General features: G+C 40.0%; 1 protein-coding gene across 5 annotated transcripts in view; it reads right to left on the minus strand.

Annotated features, from left to right (window-relative positions):
* otof (otoferlin) overlaps positions 1-21512 on the minus strand; it is a 313157-nt gene that overhangs the window by 97954 nt on the left and 193691 nt on the right. For 3 of the 5 annotated variants that reach the window (XM_033021479.1, XM_033021476.1, XM_033021477.1), the window contains exons 7-9: positions 16182-16241; positions 9953-10035; positions 1482-1608 (exon numbers count right to left, since the gene is read on the minus strand). In XM_033021479.1, coding sequence (XP_032877370.1) covers positions 1482-1608; positions 9953-10035; positions 16182-16241 — 270 coding nt within the window. Of the gene's footprint in view, positions 1-1481; positions 1609-9952; positions 10036-13328; positions 13571-16181; positions 16242-21512 lie in introns of those variants that run through there. The other 2 variants (XM_033021480.1, XM_033021478.1) reach the window with 2 other exon arrangements.

Raw genomic sequence — 21512 nt, forward strand, 5'->3', positions numbered from 1 at the left:
GAGAGATTTCTCTGCCCAGTTAACTTTTTATGTCTCATTTCCGATCTTGATCTTTAGCCTTCAGCACATGTTAAATTAATAAATCATAGCAGTTGTCTGAAATTAGTATACAACTTGCATGATTTTATAATTATGATTAAGATATGCTGCACACTTGAGGATATGAATCCTTTTTTGTTCTTGTAGCCTCAAAGCCTTCATGATAGAAACATAGAAATTAGGTGCAGGAGTAGGCCATTCGGCCCTTCGAGCCTGCACCGCCATTCAATATGATCATGGCTGATCATCCAACTCAGTATCCCGTACCTGCCTTCTCTCCATACCCTCTGATCCCCTTAGCCACAAGGGCCACATCTAACTCCCTCTTAAATATAGCCAATGAACTGGCCTCGACTACCCTCTGTGGCAGAGAGTTCCAGAGATTCACCACTCTCTGTGTGAAAAAAGTTCTTCTCAACTCGGCTTTAAAGGATTTTCCCCTTATCCTTAAGCTGTGACCCCTTGTCCTGGACTTCCCCAACATCGGGAGCAATCTTCCTGCATCTAGCCTGTCCAACCCCTTAAGAATTTTGTAAGTTTCTATAAGATCCCCTCTCAATCTCCTAAATTCTAGAGAGTATAAACCAAGTCTATCCAGTCTTTCTTCATAAGACAGTCCTGACATCCCAGGAATCAGTCTGGTGAACCTTCTCTGTACTCCCTATATGGCAATAATGTCCTTCCTCAGATTTGGAGACCAAAACTGTACGCAATACTCCAGGTGTGGTCTCACCAAGACCCTGTACAATTGCAGTAGAACCTCCCTGCTCCTATACTCAAATCCCTTTGCTATGAAAGCTAACATACCATTCGCTTTCTTCACTGCCTGTTGCACCTGCATGCCTACTTTCAATGACTGGTGTACCATGACACCCAGGTCTCGCTGCATCTCCCCTTTTCCTAGTCGGCCACCATTTAGATAATATGATATGATTAGATATGATAACATGTGTAACATTCAGAAAGCTGTTCACTTCGGGATATCTGGCCAACGCTGTTTTTATTTGCTGTTCATTTCCATGATTTTCATTTGTCAACTGCTACCCAGACTAAACAAGGCATCTGTGAGGTGTAATTCCTCATTGCAGTTTGATTGCTGGGTTACATTCCCTTTGCTGCAACCTTTCAGAACAACTATATCTTGTTACTGCCTCATTGAGGAATCATAATACCTTTCTTTGCTGCCAACATTTAAATACCTGGCCTTCATGCCCAGGTAAATGAAGGCCCATAGGACTCAGAAACCTACCTGAAGCTTCCTTCACTGGATGGAGTAGGGCTGATGTTTTTGAATGGAAAAGAGGAAGTGGAGGCACTCCAGTCCACCTGCCTCATCCAGCCAGAAGAATCGCAACAAACGAGCAAAGGCCTTTAATTCTGTGTACCTTTGAATCGTAGGTTTCAATGTGCAAAAAAAAAAGGTTGCAATTATCTCAACGTACCTCTTGTTAGAAACATTGATGGTGACGGCAGTGACAGACGCCAGTGAGATGGTGTCAGGGTCCAAACCTCCGCCAAACCGTTTGCCTTTTCTATCCAGGTCTTCTGTTTCAAGAACAGCAGGCTCATCTGGAAGAATATAAGCATGATAGTAAAAGCTTCTTTAGGTATGTGAAGAAAAAAGAATTAGTTAAGACCAAAGTTGGATCCTTGAAGACCGAAAAAGGTGAATTTATTATGGGGAACTGATGGTCTGCATCCCAGGGTACTTAAGGAAGTGGCTCTAGAAATCGTGGATGCATTGGTGATAATTTTCCAATGTTCCATAGACTCAGGATCAGTTCCTGTGGATTGGAGCGTAGCTAATGTTATCCCACTTTTTAAGAAAGGCGGGAGAGAGAAAACAGGGAATTATAGACCAGTTAGCCTGACATCGGTGGTGGGGAAGCTGCTGGAATCAATTATAAAAGATGAAATAGCCGCACATTTGGATAGCAGTAACAGGATCGGTCCGAGTCAGCATGGATTACGAAGGGGAAATCATGCTTGACTAATCTTCTGGAATTTATTGAAGATGGAACTAGGAAAATGGACAAGGGAGAGTCAGTGGATGTAGTGCACCTGGACTTTCAGAAAGCATTTGATAAGGTCCCAGATAGGAGATAAGTGGGCAAAATTAGGGCACATGGTTTTGGGGGTGGAGTGCTGATGTGGATAGAAAATTGGTTGGCAGACAGGAAACAGAGAGTAGGGATTAACGGGTCCCTTTCAGAATGACAGGCAGTGACTAGTGGGGTACCGCAAGGCTCGGTGCTGGGACCGCAGCTATTTACAATATACATCAATGATTTGGATGAAGGGATTCAAAGTAACATTAGCAAATTTGCAGATGACACAAAGCTGGGTGGCAGTGTGAACTGTGAGGAGGATTCTATGAGAATGCAGGGCGACTTGGACAGGTTGGGGGAGTGGGCGGATGCATGGCAGATGACGTTTAATGTGGATAAATGTGAGGTTAACAGGAAGGCAGATCACTATCTAAATGGCGTCATGGTGGGGAAAAGGGGAAGTACAGTGGGATCTGGGGGTCCTTGTTCATCAGTCTATGAAAGTAAGCATGCAGGTACAGCAGGCAGTGAAGAAAGCAAATGGCATGTTGGCCTTTACACAACAAGAGGGGTCGAGTATAGGAGCAAAGAGGTCCTTCTGCAGTTGCATAGAGCCCTAGTGAGACCACACCTGGAGTATTGTTTGCAGTTTTGATCCTCTAATTTGAGGAAGGACATCCTTGCTATTGAGGGAGTGCAGCGTAGGTTTACAAGGTTAATTCCCGGGATGGCGAGACTGTCATATGCTGAGAGACTGGAGCGGCAGGGCTTGTACACTCTGGAGTTTAGAAGGATGAGAGGGTTCTTATTGAAACACATAAGATTGTTAAGGGTTTGGACACGCTAGAGGCAGGAAACATGTTCACGACGTTGGGGGAGTCCAAAACCAGGGGCCACAGTTTAAGAATAAGGGGTAAGCCATTTAGAACAGAGACGAGGAAACACTTTTTCTCACAGAGAGTTGTGAGTGTGTGGAATTCTCTGCCTCAGAGGGCAGTGGAGGCAGGTTCTCTGGATGCTTTCAAGAGAGAGCTGGATAGGGCTCTTAAAAATAGTGGAGTCAGGGGATATGGGGGAAAAGGCAGGAAGGGGGTACTGATTGGGGATGATCAGCCATGATCACATTGAATGGCGGTGCTGGCTCAAAGGGCCGAATGGCCTACTCCTGCACCTATTGTCTATTGTCTAATCAAAGGAATTTCCTTTTGCTTAAATGATCCAGAATTGCTCACTTTGCAGAGCGAAGTACATTCACTGAAATAATCTTTCCCTTCAAAAACCAACATTCCATAACATTGTGCCAGACTTTAATGTAGCTCACAGGGTGATGTTGATGGCACTTGAAATTATTTAAGGAAAAAATTGGCACGTTAATGTTGTCTGAGAAACAAATGAGTGGTTAAATGCTAATATTTAAACATTTTGGTGCAAGTTGTGCCAACCTATTGTGAGCTATGCCAAAAATGCATTTTGCAGTATGCCTCACCATTGACATTCATTGTACAGCCAGAGCTGTACGCATTTTAACAAATAAACCACTCTATCCACTTAGAAAACATAGAAAATGGGTGCAGGAGGAGGCCATTCAGCCCTTCGAGTCAGCACCGCCATTCATTGTGATCATGGCTGATCGTCCCTTATCAATAACCCGTGCCTGCCTTCTCCCCATATCCCTTGATTCCACTAGCCCCTAGAGCTCTATCTAACTCTCTTTTAAATCCATCCAGTGATTTGGCCTCCACAATTCCACAAATTCACTACTCTCTGGGTGAAAAAGTTTTTTCTCACCTCAGTCTTAAATGGCCTCCCTTTATTCTAAGACTGTGGCCCCTGGTTCTGGACTCGCCCAACATTGGGAACATTTTTCCTGCATCTAGCTTGTCCAGTCCTTTTATAATTTTATATGTTTCCATACGACACCCTTCATCCTTCTAAACTGCAGTGAATACAAGCCTAGTCTTTTCAATCTTTCCTCCTATGACAGTCCCGCCATCCCAGGGATCAATCTCGTCAACCTACCTCGTTGCACTGCCTCAATCACAAGGATGTCCTTCCTCAAATTAGGAGACCAAAACTGTACACAATACTCCAGATGTGGTCTCACCAGAGCCCTATACTACTGCAGAAGAACCTCTTTACTCCTATACTGAAATCCTCTTGTTATGAAGGCCAACATTCCATTTGCTTTCTTCACTGCCTGTTGTACTGCCTGTAGATACACCACATCCACTGGCACCCCTTCATCCATTTTACTTGTCACATCCTCAAAATATTCCAGAAGATTAATCAAGCATGATTTTCCTTTCATAAGTACATGTTGACTTGGACTAATCCTTTTACTGCTATCCAAATGCCCCATTATTACCTCTTTAATAATTGACTCCAGCACCTTTCCCACCACCGAAGTCAGGCTAACTGGTCTGTAATTCCCCGTTTTCTCTCTCGCTCCTTTCTTGAAAAGTGGGATAACATCAGCTATCCTCCAATCCACAGGAACTGATCCTGAATCTATTGAACATTGGAAAATGATCACCAATGCGTCCACTATTTCTAGAGCCACCTCCCTGAGGACCCTGGGACGCGGACCATCAGGCTCAGGGGATTTATCATCTTTCAGTCCCATTAGCCTACCCAATACTATTTCTCGCCGAATGAAAATTTCTTTCAGTTCCTCTACCCCCTTAGATCCTCTGTCCTCCAGTACATCTGTGAGATTGTTTGTGTCTTCCTTAGTGAAGACAGTTCCGAAGTACCTATTCAACTCTTCTACCATTTCCTTGTTGCCCATAATAATTTCACCCGTGTCTGCCTTCAAGGGACCCACATTTGACTTTGCTACTCTTTGTCCCTTTACATATCTAAAGAAGCTTATACTCCCCTTCTTTATATTCCTGGCCAGCTTCCCTTCATACTTCATCTTTTCAGCCCGTATTGCCCGGTTTGTTTCTTTCTGTTGTCCTATGAAAGTTTCCCAATCCTCTGGCTTCCAGCTACTCTTTGCTGTGTTATACATCTTTTCTTTTAGTTTTATTCTATCCCTAACTTCTCTTGTCAGCCACGGTATGCCCAGAAATTCCTGCCATTGCTGTTCCACCGTCATTCCTGCTAGGACCCCTTTCCAGTCTACCTTGGCCAGCTTCCCTCTCATGCCTTCATAGTCCCCTTTGTTCAACTGCATCACTTCCGATTTAACCTTCTCCTTCTCAAATTGCAGATTAAAACTAATCATATTATGATCACTACCTCCAAGCGGTTCCTTTACCTCGAGTTCTCTTATCGTATCTGGTTCATTGGACAACACTAAATCCAGAATTGCCTTTTCTCTGTTCAGCTCCATTACAAGTTGCTCTAAGAATCCATCTCAGAGGCATTCTACAAACTCTCTACTTCTGACACCACTTCCAGGTTACTGTATATTTGTACTCCTTGATCCATCTGTTCTACAACAAATTTCTGGGGCCAACTGTTCACCTGCCCTCATTTGACTTCCCATGAATGCAACACCTAACACCTTTCTGAATTAAATGCCAGCAGCCATTCCTTGGACCACTTGCCCAGCTGATTAAGATCCTGCTGTAATTGTTGATTACCATCTTCACTGTCTACAATGCCACCTACTGTGGTTGATCAAGAGGGGAGCAGATAGGGTAAATGCACATTCTTTTTCCAGGGGAGGGTAATCAAGAACTAGAGGCTATAGGTTTCATGTGAGAGGGGAAAGATTTTATAGGAACCTTATGGGCCTGTCCCACTTAGGCAATTTTTTGGGCGACTACAGGCAACTGCCACAACATTTTCAACGTGTTGAAAATTTTTCAGCGACGGTGGCGAAAATATTTGTTGTTGTAGGTTGTCGTAGGTGTTTTTGTAGGTTGTCGCCAGGTGTCGTAGGTGCATTCCATTAAAATTAGTCCCTGGCAGTCACCTAAAGTGTCGCCTAAGTGGGACAGGCCCATAAGGGGCAACTTTTTCACACAGATGGTGGCGGGCATATGGAATGAGCTGCCTGGGGAAGTAGTTGAGGCAGGTACAATAACCATGCTTTGTACATTTTTATACAAATCATTGATATAAATAACAACCAACAGGCCTTGCACTGTTCCCTGAGGCAACATCACTAGTTACAGGCCTCAAGACTGAAATACAACCTTCCACCACCCTCTGCTTCCTACCACGAAGCATATTCTACATCTAGTTGGCTAACACTCCCTGAATCCCATTCAATCTAACCTTTAAGAGTTGCCTAAGATAAGGAAGCTTATCAAAGGCCTTGTTGAAGTTCAAATAAACCATGTCTATGGCTCTGCCCTCATCTCGGTCAACCTTCTTGGTTACTTCTTCAAAGAACCCAATCGAATTGATGAGACACAATCTCCCACATACAAAACCATGCTGACTATCCCCAATTACCCTGTTTACTCAAATGCATGTATATCTTATCCCTCAGAATCCCATCCAGTAACATCCTTACAACAGATGTTCGGCTTACTGGTCTATAGTTCACATGTTTTTCTTTGCGGTCTTTTTAAATAGAGGTACAACATTAGCCTCCTTTCAGTCTTCTGCCACCTCACCCAAGTCAAATGATGATTCATAAATCCCCCTGAACTTCATTCAATTTTAATTCAACTCCATTTAGAGAATAATCTGCCCATTGAACCATCCTGTGGCTACTCTTAAATATAAAATTTTATTTATTTTGTTTTATTTCTATTTCTTATTTTTCCTCCGTTATTCCTTTCCACTTATTTTTCTGTGCTTGTATTAATTGATGCTTCTTATCATAGTCACCACACCATTAAATTCACAAACCTTCAATCAGATTGCTAAATGAGGTATATAGATATTGGCCCTTTTAACTATTCCTTCAATCTTTTTCTGTTGCTATATTGATCTTCTCCCTCTTCCTTTTCCTGGAGCTTCACTGGGAATGTTGTTGCTTTTTCATGATTATATACTTTTGGGAATACTATTTGCTTTAACTTAAGACAGATGATCATTGCTTTTGGTGGGGGTGTAAGGAAGGAGAATTCTGTATTGAAGCCAACACATTAACTCACTGACCACTCAAGGAGAAAGCCTGATAATGTCACTGTTACTGTGTGGATGTGATGACAAGGAAAAAGCACTGGGGATTGCAAAAGAATAACGTGACCAGTTATGGGCTGACATTGTATCCAAAACAGCTAATCTAATTCATAACCTACATAAATGGTGAGTGTATCAATTAAAATAAAGTGAAACCAAAACTAGAATTAAACTGAATCAGTAGAATCAAATCTAGTGTTCAAGAAGGAACTGCAGATGCTGGAAGATCGAAGGTACACAAAAATGCTGGAGAAACTCAGCGAGAGCAGCAGCATCTATGGAGCGAAGGAAATAGGTGACGTTTCGGGCCGAAACCCTTCTTCAGACTGAAGAAGGGTTTCGGCCCGAAACGTCACCTATTTCCTTCGTTCCATAGATGCTGCTGCACCCGCTGAGTTTCTCCAGCATTTTTGTGAATCAAATCTAGTATATGGTGAAATATGCAATCTTTTCATGGTCTACCTAGGTGTGACATTCTTTATGTTGCTACCCAAATTAACTTATTTCTCTCTTATGTGGATCTGCTGAAGAGACTCATCTGCAACATTAACTGGTTCTCTATCCACAGATGCTGCCTGGCCTGCTGAGTTTATCCAACATTTTTTCATGTTGTTGCAAATGTTTTTAAGCACTCGACAGACTAGATGCCGGGAAGGTACTTCTCCGGTCTTCCTGGTGAAAAATTGTGACAATATGATAGCATTTGAGTGTGGAATGCTTCAAATGAATAAGACAGCATTGTGGGTGACAAGCATTTGATGCAATATTTCATCATTCTGAATCACCTTACACTGGGAAATAAAAACTCAAGGGGAAGAATGACTCATCTCTGACTAACAAAAGAAGTTTAGGGTAACTTTGAATGAAAAGGAGTGAGATATAGCTAATAGGAGTAGTAAACCCAAGGATTTGAGTGTTTTACACCCCCACCAAAAGCAATGACCAGCAACGGATAACCAAGTAATTAATGAAGAGGGAGATAAAATAAGCAAATGAATTACCATGAAATTAAAAATATGGAAATTGGCAGAAGACTGCAGGAGCTTCTAGATACACATCAGAGGAAGAAGTAAAATGTACTGTAGGTCCCTGAGAATTAGTGGCAGCCGAACTTAAATGACAAATGATGAAATGAAGGAGGCTTGGCACCAGTTTTCAGAGCAGTAAACATAAATGGTTTTGTAGTGAACCATTATTACAAATAATGAGAGTCAAGAGTTTAATGGGAGTGAGAAACTAAAAGTATTTTATGTTACAAAAAGAGAAGGTTTTGGAAAATGGTAGGCTTAGAGGCTGTCAAACCTCCTGGATTGCATGATCTGCATTCCCATCTCTCAAGCTGCTTCAGAGACAAAAGGTGAATTACCAAAATCACCTAGGTTCTGCAATGGTCTAATGGGATTGGAAGATGGTGAATTTAGGACTGGTATTCAAGGTCGGAGGAACAATCCATAAGGAGATTCACAGTAGTTTGTCTGGCATTAGCTGTAGGGAAATGCTAGAATTCATTACTAATGATGTTGTAAAAGGCAACTGAGAATAGAACAGTACAGGTCCAACAACAGCTCAACCGAGTTATTGTTTCAAAAAGGGAAATCATATTTTAGAGATTCAGTGGCTTTCTGAGGATGTAACTGCAATTTAGATAAAGCGCACAAACAAATTTGGTATATCTAATTATTGAAATTATGTTATCTTATCTGAAAAAATATTACACCTATGTTGTTATGTTAAATACGGGCTGAGGAAATGTGTTTAATTCATTGGATAAAGAGAAGGGAAAAGAGACCAAGAATAAATGTCAATATTCATAGGGTAGACAGGATCTTGCTAGTAAGGTGCCACAAGGATTATTACAAGGGGCCCAGTGATTTACAATCTATATTAAGGAATTAATATAGGGCCACAGGCGGTAGTGGTAGAGTTGCTGCCTTACAGCGCTGAAGACCTGGGTTCGATCCTGACTATGGGTGCTGTCTGTACAGAGTTTGTTCGTTTTCCCCATGGCCTGCCTGGGTTTTCTCCGAATTCTTTGGTTTCCTCCAACACTCCAAAAACGTACAGGTTTGTAGATAAATTGGCTTGGTAAATGTAAAGATTGTCCCTAGTGTGTGTAGGATAGTGTTAATATGCGGGGATCGCTGGTCGTCACAGACCTGGTGGGCCTAAGGGCCTGTTTCGGCCTGTTTCCGCGCTGTATCTCAAACAAAAAGAATTGGATGAAAGGACAAAGTGTAATGTACCAATATTTGCTGTTGATACAAATGTATGTGGGAAGTCATGAAGAGGAGACAAAAGTTTGGAAATTGGATAGTGCAGTGCCAGGTTTGTGTGTAAAATGCAATCTAATTTTTTAAAATATGGATCACAGTATTGGTGATTTTGATATTGGTGATACTGGTAATTGTGTTTAGGTATCGGGGTGCTGTTAGCTGGGATGGGCAGTCAGGAGGTGTTAATCGGTGGTTTCAGTCAGGTGCTAGGTCGAGATCATATCAGTCACAATCTTAGTGGATGGTAGAGCAGGCACATCGAACATTTGGGCTAATCCCTATTTTTTCAAATGCTCTTATTTTCTGCAAATATGAATCAGTGGGAATATGCACAAGATGGAGCACCTGTGATAATTTTATTGAATGCCACGACATAGGGATGCACAGCATTCCTGTTTCATTTTTTAAAAAAACAATTCTAATATTTTATATCTGTTCTATATCATCAGGTGGAATTTCACAAATGTGATGGGGAAGAGGAAATGAGTTCTACGTTGTCTTTACCTCCATGACCCTTCTTGTGATCATCTTTTGAATGACGTGCTTTTCCCAGCTTCATTCCCGAGAAAACTCCTTTACCGCTTGCTCTGCAAAATAACCAGTTAGAATCAAATTATACACATGTTCAGCAGGATCATATATCATTTAGATGCCATCATCAGAAGTCTTTATTAGTGATTGTTCGCTTAGAGATGAAGAAAGTTAAATACATATTTTATTTATTGGGAGCATCACATTATACATACTATGGGGCAAGAGAAACTGTATGTTATTTTTAATATAATCTTGCAGTGACACAAAATCACTTGAAATTGTATCTGGTGTTTTCATATTTGAAGTTAACTTGAAAACAAACACAGCTTCAATAAAAACATCAAAGTGGTGTAAACATCAGGAAAGAAGGTGGATCAAAGCAATGACATTTGGCAAGGAATCATTTGTCCAGCTGGGTGCCAAGTCAGTGGGCAACCGATCACAAGCAGCCTAACAGCAAATGACAAGTTCACAATGTCCTTACTTACAAAAGTATAATTTCATGTTTGAAAATACCTTCCTGACTGAGGTGGAGTTTTACTATTTGAATCAGGAACACAAAATATTCTCTCATAGGACGATGATAATGGCGTATCTTTGGGCCAAAGGTCGACGAGAGTTAGAAATGGTTTTGTGTGCCCTTGCATTAAACTGCATCATAGGAAGCAGTCTTTCATTTTTCAAAGTCTGCCTTACCTTTATACTTTAAAACATATCTTAACTGATCATTTCTAGGTATATGTCATTTTAGTTGTGTTCATAGTTGAAAATAAACTCCATGCTGTGATATTAGAAATGTTTTGAACCAACATTTAATTTGATTTGGATTTAGTGAGGGAAGTTGTGAATATTAACAAAGTCTGCATCTTAAGCCTTAGGTAGAGCTGCTTCCAATGTACACATATATCCTTCCAATTCTAACATTGGCACACATTATTTACTGTGCATTTCCAGTACTGTTTGTCAATCAAAAATAACTAAGTTAATGATGTTCTTTGAACAAATCCCATGATGTTTCAAGATCATATTATCTTTTGTTAAATAGATCTAACAATGCTATTTCAATACGTTGTTTGCTTCATATATTTACTCTCAGCCTCCATCTGATCTCCACTGTCCAATGAATTGGGACATCTATGATCCTAGCATTTCTCCGGGGTCAGGAATTTGATGTCAAAAACATTTGATATCAGTACATTACATGAGATAAAACATAAATTTCACTGTCTTCAAGATAAACTCACATCATCCAGCAGACTGATACCCAATTGACTACAGCAAGAACTCTTTTGATACTTGCAAGTAGTGCGATTTTGAGCCCTGTGTTTAAATGGAGGTGAGAGGCAGATATGATTTTGGTGAGCCAATTGTGAAGCTCGTCTCTGGCTTATTTTAAGTTGAACTGCCAACAGAATAAAATCTGAATATTCTTTGGCTTGTGGGCAGGAGCTGGCCAGAAGACCATGACCAGAGGCTTGGAAGAAGTGCCCCTTTCAACTAAGCAGTGAGGGGGTGGTGCGCTGTTGTATCCCTGTGAAGGATGCAGGTTCTACCCAAGATTGCTTCTCTAGCCTCCACCAGGGATATCAATATGAAAATGACTGTTTTTTTTATTCTCTCCCGAGCCAGCTACAGTAGCTGGTTGCCTTCTCTTGTGGGGAGGCAGCATTGAATTTATGACACCAAGGTGAAGTAGCTTCAGGTTCTGACTCACGGTTACTTTGAATGAAGCCACTGACTGCAAGAGACACTGGCCTCATTGCTTCTCACAACATTGCAATTAAAAGATGATGCCTATCCGGTGTCAAAAAGAATGCAGACTTTTCTTCCGTTTTAAATGTCTATTAACCCAATTACGGTTGGCTATGTTGAATTAATACCAATCCATCGTAAGCTTAGTAATCTGGAGACAGCAGATAAAATGAGATATTGCTGATAGCCAGCCCAACAATTTCAGACTTTGGCAAATGATTTTTGTTTGTTTCTGCTCAAATACAATTAGTTCTCATAATTCAGTAACTTATGCAAGTTAAAATGTATTTAATATTTTTGTTAATAATATTTCAAATAATAAATGGATATATGCAAATACCATAGAAGACAAATGCAAAATTGCAGTCTTTTCAGAATCCCACATTCACTCTGATCTCAGTTCCAATAATTTGTTTTTTATTAACAAAAGTAACCGTTACATCTTTATAATGTTGGGCAAAGTTAAATGAGAAAAAAAAATCCAAAGTAGTACAACATGAAAGCTAAAAATAGTCTCAAAACCTACAGTTAGAAAATAATGTTTGATTAGATTTTCAGTACAGGATCACACAGGTTTTTCATTCTTACTCTAAGGAAAATAGAATATCATTTTTCTTGTAAACTAGATTTTAACGTACTGACCTAAACCAACTGAATGAAATAATAATCCTTTGCATTTATGTTTTTACAGATATCTCAAGGCAAGATGTTTATTTTCTAGTGATGAATTAAGCTGTCTCTTATTCACTAGTTTTAACAATGTCATGCATTGAATACCATTACTATTGTATTTAACTAGCATATTTCATGCTTATGCCACACTTTCAACATTTTGACAGACATTTAATTAGAAACAATTGGATTATCTGAATATATCAAGTTAATTTCACAGTATATAAATTGAGGATCTAAATTAATAATAATAATAATAATTTTATTTATACAGCACTTTTCATACAATTGAATGCAACCCAAAGTGTTTTCCACAAAAACACAGGTCTAAACAAAAATATAACTTAAAACAGTAAGGACAGTTAGCAGCATAAAAAGCACAGATTTATATAAAAATATAAAATTGAGAATGTAAAAGGACAAAGGAAAGTCAGTTAAAAGCTTGATTAAAAAGATAAGTTTTTAGCTGCCTAGTCCTGGGTAGGGTATTCCATAGCTTGGGGCGTAATTGAAAAAGGCTGCTTCACCAATTTCCTTATTGCTGCTTTTCTTATGTGCAAATATGATGCACTTAATTTCATAAGGGCAGCACATCTCTCAGTTCCAGATCAAATTCGAACATTTTTGAAGCACATTTCTCACATCCTTGAATTTACTTGAGCCTTTTCATTAAAAGGGTTTTGACAAATACAAGCTAATTCTGAAGTACACAGCACTTCAATACACATATACAAATGCAGTTCATTAATGAGGTATGAATTATTCTTACAACAATTTCAGGTTTAAATCATTGACCTCAACTTCACATTTTAATTTAATGCCGAATTAAATTACAAAGCAAAATTGTATTTTACATAAAATGGATCAGGTTTTGTTGATAATATGATCTCTTTAGCAATGAAAATAGACGAGTGTTACATACCGTTTAGAACACTTGCTTCCTCAGTTTGAATTTCTAGCACCCGTTAAAAATTTCCCATGTTGGGAAGAGCAAAAATTAAAAAGAAATTCCTCAAAATAAATTGCTCTTCTTACTCATTTGCCGGTCCATCCTGATAATTATATTGATGCCATTCAAAACACAAGGGAAAGCAATATTGGAAATTAGGACCCAAAAAATCACTTTAATTGGGGCAGAGTTAAGAGACTGAAGCTGCGAGACGGCACTTGTTGAATGTTGTATGAGATGGAGAGAACCTGAGACTCCGAAAAGAATGCCTAGATCAGTTATTCATGCTAGTACCATCCTCCAACTCAAAGCCGTAATTATAAGCATTATATTGGAACCATAATCATGTGTGAAAACATACTTAAAACATCACAAACATTACTTTCCTCCAGTATATGATGAAATCCTCACAATCCTACGTTACCAAAGGACAAACTTCTTGCCATTTTTAAAATATAATTATACATTAAAATGCTAGTCAAATATTTCCTCATCTTTTATCCATTACACATTTTATTTCTTTAATATATGCAATTAATTTCAGACACCTCTACTTTACTCTTACCTGAAGTACAACTGTAAATGATGTGGAGCTTTTATTGCTATTTATTTATTATTAATTGCATTCTAGCTGTATTCTTAAGTAAGTGCTGATGGTAAATAATTAAAGCCAGTCTGATATAGTTTACCCCAGTTCAGTGTGTTTAGTGGCACACGTTCAATTCCGTTGCTTCTACAAGACAGATGTTAGATATTATTTTGTTCATAATTCATGTAATGTATTACACTCGTAAAAGCGAATGACTATTGATATAAATCACCTCCCCCTTCAATGGTTCCCTTGGCGGACTACTTTTGTCTTAAAACCAATTCCTACCTGTGCAAAACAAGCTCAGACACATCAGAGGCTCTGCTGCTACCAGAAGACGGACAAGTGGAAAGAATGGATGTGGTCAAGCGAAATCACTGTTGGGTTCTCTCAATACAATAGAGTATGTATTGGCATTGCTGTGTGACATGTTGGTTGAAACATACATTTCATTCACAAACCTTGTTGCAGTGGTGGAACTATGGGCTTGATTTGCAATACTGTAAAATTTTAAATTTGCCCCCTAAAGTCCACATGAGCATCAGTTCATTAGTTTAGTAATACTACAAGGTATGGCAATGACATCATAATTTTGTCTGGGCTCATTAACCTTTCATTAAAAATTACCAGATAAATGTAGGATGATGTTAACATGAGAGGCTGCATTTAAATAATTTATAGATGAGGTGTGCATCTCTGATGATGAGCCATTGACATATTCCATGGGGTTAACGATGACACGTAATCTTGGATATTGCATATTCCTTTTGGGTCCATCGCACAAAATAGTTTCTTCCTTCAACTAGTTTGCACATCACACTTTGAGAACTCAAAATATACAGACAGCATGCTTGCAAGATTATAACAATGGATGCCATCAATTGTATTTCAGATTGAGGAATAAAAATGTTCTTATTTGGTTTTGAATTTAACAGGTGTTAAAGTATTGTTATGAATTTTCTTAATCAGTGAAGATTTATACTGGATCTAACCCAGCTGATTGTGTTGGCTGATGGGGCCAAGGATGGAACCTTGTGGAACCCCACAGCTTTGGAAGCCTTACCCCATTACTCAAACCTCACGGCAAAAACCTTGGCGTGATATTTGACTCAGCATTGAAATTTGACAAACAAGTCAATGCCGTGGTAAAAGCTAGCTTCTTCCAGCTTCGGACGATAGCTAAAATAAAACAATTCCTCCAGTTTGATGACCTCGAAAAGATCATCCACACATTTATCTCCTCCCGCCTCGATTACTGCAACTCCCTCCACACTGGCATCAGACAATCTTCCCTGTCCCGCCTGCAACTGGTCCAAAATGCCGCAGCGAGACACCTGACGGGCACCCGAAAAAGGGATCACATCACCTGATCCTGGCCTCTCTCTGCTGGCTCCCTGTGCGGTTCTGAATAAATTTCAAGATCCTCCTTTATGTCTTCAAAGCCCTTAACGGGCTTGCCCTCACCTACATCAAAAGTATGCTTACCCACCACACCACCTCCAGGTCCCTCAGATCGGCCGACTTGGGGTTACTGAATATCAAGGCATAAGCTCAGGGGCGACCGCGCCTTTGCAGTTGCAGCTCCTAGACTGTGGAACAGCATCCCTCTTCCCATCTGCCCCCTCCATCGACTCCTTTAAGTCGAGACTTAAAACTCATCTTTACTCTCAAGCCTTTCTTGACGTCCTCTGAGGGAGGGCTATATGTATTTATTTATGTATGTACCTAATCTATGAACCAATGTTGTATAACGTTAGTACCTCCACCAATGTAAAGCACTTTGGCCAACGAGAGTTGTTTTTTAAATGTGCTATATAAAGAAAAGTGACTTGACTTGACTTGTTTTGGTCCAGCAGATTTTTAGTTTACTTCTTGTGATTAGCTGGAACAATGAGCGCAATAAAGAACCCACTCACTGCCCCATGAGTGCCCTAGAGGACTAAGGCTGTGGTAAAGCTGTTGTAATCCATTTACCTTTTCGCCCCAGGAGTTGACACATGTTGCACGAAATGTTTTTTTTAATGTTTATTGTTAAATATTTCCTTCATGAGTTACTCATGCTATTAGCTGTTCTGCAGCCACTAATAATGGCAGTGGAATTCTACTCCCTCAATTATTTCAAAGCAGATAACTTCATCAACTTGCGTCACTGGTGTCCAATTTAAATTTTCTCTCACTTATGTTCCTGACTGCAGGAATCACTTTTATTTTCACACACAACCTTTACTGGTACCTACTTTTCTTTGCTTTCTGTTTTTCCTTTACCATCCTTTGCTTTGGGTATTTTCTTGCCTTTGCTAGATGGTAAACAGACCACAGAATGAAGAAAGTAAATTCCAAAATAAATAACAGAAACAGAATGCATTTAAGTGAACTAACGCTTATAGTTATGAATGCAGTATTTGACTTTGAAAGTTTTTCCCCTTTCTATATTTCATCTCTTATCTACTTGAGAGGGATAGACAGTGCATACAGAAAGTATTCAGACCACTTCACTTTTTCCACATTTTGTTACGTTACAGCCTTTGTTACGTTACTGCCACTAAGGTGAACCTCTGCGCCAATCTGAGGTCCAGAACGCACTTACGCAGGTTTTCATCAAGGATCTCTCTGTACTCTGCTCCATTCATCTTTCCCTCGATCCTGACTAGTCTCCAGTTCCTGCCGCTGAAAAACATCCCCACAGCATGATGCTGCCACCACCATGTTTCACTGTAGGTATGGTATTGGCTATGTGATGAGCGGTGCCTGGTTTCCTCCAGACGTGATGCTTGGCATTCAGACCAAAAAGTTCAATCTTGGTTTCATCAGACCAGCGAATCTTGTTTCTTATGCCTTTTGGCAAACTCAAAGCAGGCTGTCATGTGCCTTTTACTGAGGAGTGGCTTCCGTCTGGTCACTCTACCATAAAGGCCTGATTGACGGAGTGCTGCAGATATAGTTGTCCTTCTGGAAGCTTCTCCCATCTCCAGAGAGGAACTCTGGAGCTCTGTCAGAGTGACCATCGGGTTCTTGGTCACCTCCCTGACCAAGGCCCTTCTCCCCCGATTGCTCAGTTTGCCTGGGCAGCTAGCTCTATGAAGAGTCCTGGTGGTTCCAAAGTTTTTCCATTTAAGAATGACGGCCACTGTGTTCTTTGGGACCTGCAATGCTGCAGAAATTGTTTTATACCCTTCCCCAGATCTGTGTCTCGACACAATCCTGTCTCGGGCCTCTACGGACAATTCCTTCGTCTTCATGGCTTGGTTTTAACTCTGACATGCACTGTCAACTGTGGGACCTTATATAGACAGGTTTATGCCTTTCCAAATCATGTCCAATCAATTTAATTTACCACTGGTGGACTCCAATCAAGTTGTAGAACCATCTCAAGGATAATCAATGGAAATAGGATGAACCTAAGCTCAATTTTGCGTGTCATAGCAAAGGGTCTGAATACTTATGTAAATGTGATATTTCAGTTATTTCTGTTTAATTACTTTGCAAACATTTCTAAACACCTGTTTTCACTTCTTCATTCTGGGGTATTGTGTGTTGATTGATGATAAAAAAAAATGAATTTAATCAATTTTAAAATAAGGCTGTAACGTAACAAAATGTGGAAAAAGTTAAGAGGTCTGAATACTTTATGAATGCACTATACCTGTTACAATGCATCCCAACCAATTTGTACTATTTATTCTGCAGATGTGAGAATTACAAAACTAAAACACACAATAAGAATAACACACAATTTAAAGACACTGGATGTTAACCATAGATTCTATATGATAGATGTGCTTTCACAAAGAATGAATGGTTGCTGAGGTAGGAATTTGTCCTGAGTTACTTGTGCTAATCGACTGCCAATGATTTAGATAATTTTGTATTCCACTTCTGATATCCAATTCCACTGAAGCCAATTAAACTATTTTGGGAGGTGAATACTATAGTGAGCAGTTTGAAAGACTTAGCACCAGCATTGAAGGAATAATTTTTACCCCCATAGCATCCTGAATGCAGGAAATCTGTAAGAAAATCAAGGATCATAAAAATGGTATGTACTTATATCTTACTTTCCTCTCTCACAAATTCGCTCACACAAATTAGACTTATGGGCCTGTCCCACTTAGATTTTTTAGGCAACAACAGGCGACTAGTTTGTTGCCACATGTTCGCCGGTGGTCACCGGGAGTACTCTCCTCAGTCGCGCAAAAAGTCGTAGCATCTTTCTGGTCTCCGCTAAATTTTCAAAATTTTGAAACATTTTTGGCGACAGTGGGTTTGACGCTAATGAGCGTAACTTGACTTCACCTGACGTAGGTGCTGACGTAGGTTGTCGCCAGGATGACGTAGGTCGTCGCCGTTTTTTTGGCAACCTGCTACGACTATGAGAATCGCCGGCAGTCACCTAAAAAAAATCACCAAGTGGGACAGGCCCATTACAACTTACCTTTTATCACAAAGTCTCTGATCATTTTGGTGAAATTTTGAGCAATGTCTCCTCCTCATCACCTCTGCGTTCTATGTCTTAACTCTTCCAAATTGATATATACAGTTCCTGATCTAGATAATCTTGTAATTAAATATTAACATATGTATCTTAAAAATACTAAATGTTGAATATGTACACTGAGACGCTTTCAATCCGATACGTCACACACACATTTCTTGGTTTTCTCTCCGTACCGACCAGCGATCTCCGAACACCCTAGCACTATCCTACGCACTAGGGAAAATGTACAATTTTTACCGAAGCTATTTAACTTAAAACCTGTACATCTTTGGAGTGTGGGAAGAAACCGGAGCACCTAGAGAAAACCACCGGGAGAATGTACAAACTTCGTAAAGACAATACCTTACGTAAATACGTAAAGACAATTCATCCACAGTCCACACAGTCTAGGTGCTCCGGTTTCCAATATTTTTATTTTTATTTGTATTTGTATTTTGTATTTTTATTTTTATTTCTACTATCTTGCACTATGACCAGACGCTAAACTGCATTTCGTTGTACCTGTACTCGTATTTGTGCAATGACAATAAAGTTGAATTGAATTGAATTGAATTGAACCTGCAGTCAGGTTTGAACTAGCACTGTAAGGCAGCAAGTCCACAGCTGCGCCACCATGCCACCCCTTTATTTGCTGTATTATTCACACTTTTTATTTACCCTTTATTTGCAGTGTCTTGAGGATAATACCTGTTTACAATCCCACTTTCTTCCTTTTTGTTTTAGAATTATTACTCTTCCATTTAATTTTATAGTTATGGTTAATTATGTATTTCATCATTGAGTCATACAGCACAGAAACAGGCTTTTCAGCCCAGCTTGCCATGCCGAACAAGGTCCTCCGTCTACACGTCTCACCTGCCTGTGTTTGGCCCATATCCCTCGAAACCTTTTATATCCATGTACCTATCTGAAGAAGGGTCTTGACCCGAAATGCCGCCCATTCCTTCTCTCCAGAGATGCGGCCTGTTCCGCTGAGTTACTCCAGCATTTTGTGACTACCATCTATCTGTCCAAATGACTTTTAAATGTTGTTATGGTTTCTGCCTCAACTACTTCCTTTGGCAGCTTGTTCCATATACCCACCACCTTCTGTGTGAAAAAATTGCCCGTTAGATTCCTATTAAATCTTTCCCCTCTCATCTTAAACCTATAACCCCTGGATCTCCATTCCCCTACTCTGGGTAAAAGACTCTGTGCATACACCCTATCTATTCATCTCATGATCTTATACACGTTTACAAGATCACCTTTGATCCTCCTACGCTCCAAGGAATACAGTTCTAGGCTTTCCAATCTCTCCCTATAGCTCAAGTCCTCAAGTTCTAGCAACATCCTTGTAAATCCTGAAATATCTAAGCAGCTTACTGGTTACATCCTCATAATGGCCCAAATTATCTTTCCATTAGAATCCTTATTTGAGGCTAGTTGGGCTGAAATCCATTCCAACTACGCCATTATATTTTGTTATGGAAATGGTGCCAAAGTCTTGTGAAATTGACGTTCTCCATTCCACTGATAGTTACAGTGATTCATAGGTGGGTGAAGTAGTAATTCAGAGATCACAACTTTTAACCTTGTTCTTTAGTTCAAAGATATGTTACTTTCACAGTTGTTACCATTTGATCCAGCAAATACATAGATGCCACATGGATGGGAGAGTGGTCCCAGGACGACAGAGGAATCGTAAAATTTATTTTGCTCAAACCAGCAAAAATGTTTAGAAATTGAATATTGTCTTCTTCAGACGAAATGAATATTTATGGGCAACAATGAAAGTATCTTTTTTTTGCTTGACTACACCTAAGAGTTTGGATCTGCGTGAATCAAGGAATTCATTTTGAGACTCATTTGATTAATGCCCATATAGCTCCATAATTATCTAAGACAAGTTTTAACATCGTAATTACAGTGATGATTTTAGTTTTCCTTAACTTCTAAACAATACAGATGTGCTTTTTCCTCAGTAGTAAATCTGAAAACTTCTCATATCTGCAATCATTTATATTGTAATGTCATTTCTTTTAGACAATAGACAATAGACAATAGGTGCAGGAATAGGCCATTCGGCCCTTTGAGCCAGCACCGCCATTCAATGTGATCATGGCTGATCATCCACAATCAGTACCCTGTTCCTGCCTTCTCTCCATATCCCTTAACTCCATTATCCCTAAGAGCTCTTTCTAACACTCTCTTGAAAGCATCCAGAGAAACAGCCTCCACCACCCACTGAGGCAGAGCATTCCACACACTCACAACTCTCTGTGTGAAAAAGTTTTTCCTCATCTCTGTTCTAAATGGCTAACACTTATGGTCCTTAAACTATGGCCCCTGGTTCTGGTGTCCCCCAACATTGGGAACATGTTTTCTGCATCCAGCATGTCCAATCCCTTAATAATCTTATGTTTCAATAAGATTCCCTCTCATCCTTCTAAATTGCAGAGTATACAACCCAGTTACTCAAATCTATAAACAGATGACAGTCCCGCCATCACAGGAATTAACCTCGTGAACCTACGCTGCACTCCCTCAATAGCAAAATGGCTTACTCCTTATTCTTAAACTGTGGCCCCTGGTTCTGGACTCCCCCAACATCGGGAACATGTTTCCTGCCTCTAGTGTGTCCAAGCCCTTAACAATCTTATATGTTTCAATGAGATATCCTCTCATCCTTCTAAACTCCAAAGTGTACAAGCCCAGCTGCTCCATTCTCTCAACATATGACAGTCCCGCCATCCCGGGAATTAACCTTGTAAACCTACGCTGCACTCCCTCAATAGCAAGAATGTCCTTCCTCAAATTAGGGGACCAAAACTGCACACAATACTCCAGGTGTTGTCTCACTTGGGCTCTGTACAACTGCAGGAGGACCTCTTTGCTCCTTTCCTCAACTCCTCTTGTTATGAAGGCCAACATGCCATTCACTTTCTTCACTACATGCAGTACCTGCATGCTTACTTTCAGAGACTGATGAACAAGGACCCCCAGATCTTTATAAATGTGAGGTTATCCACTTTGGTGGCAAAAACAGGAAGGCAGATTATTATCCAAATGGTGTCAAGTTGGGAAAAGGGGA

This window comes from Amblyraja radiata, chromosome 5 (assembly GCF_010909765.2).
Source record: "Amblyraja radiata isolate CabotCenter1 chromosome 5, sAmbRad1.1.pri, whole genome shotgun sequence".
Taxonomy (NCBI): domain Eukaryota; kingdom Metazoa; phylum Chordata; class Chondrichthyes; order Rajiformes; family Rajidae; genus Amblyraja; species Amblyraja radiata.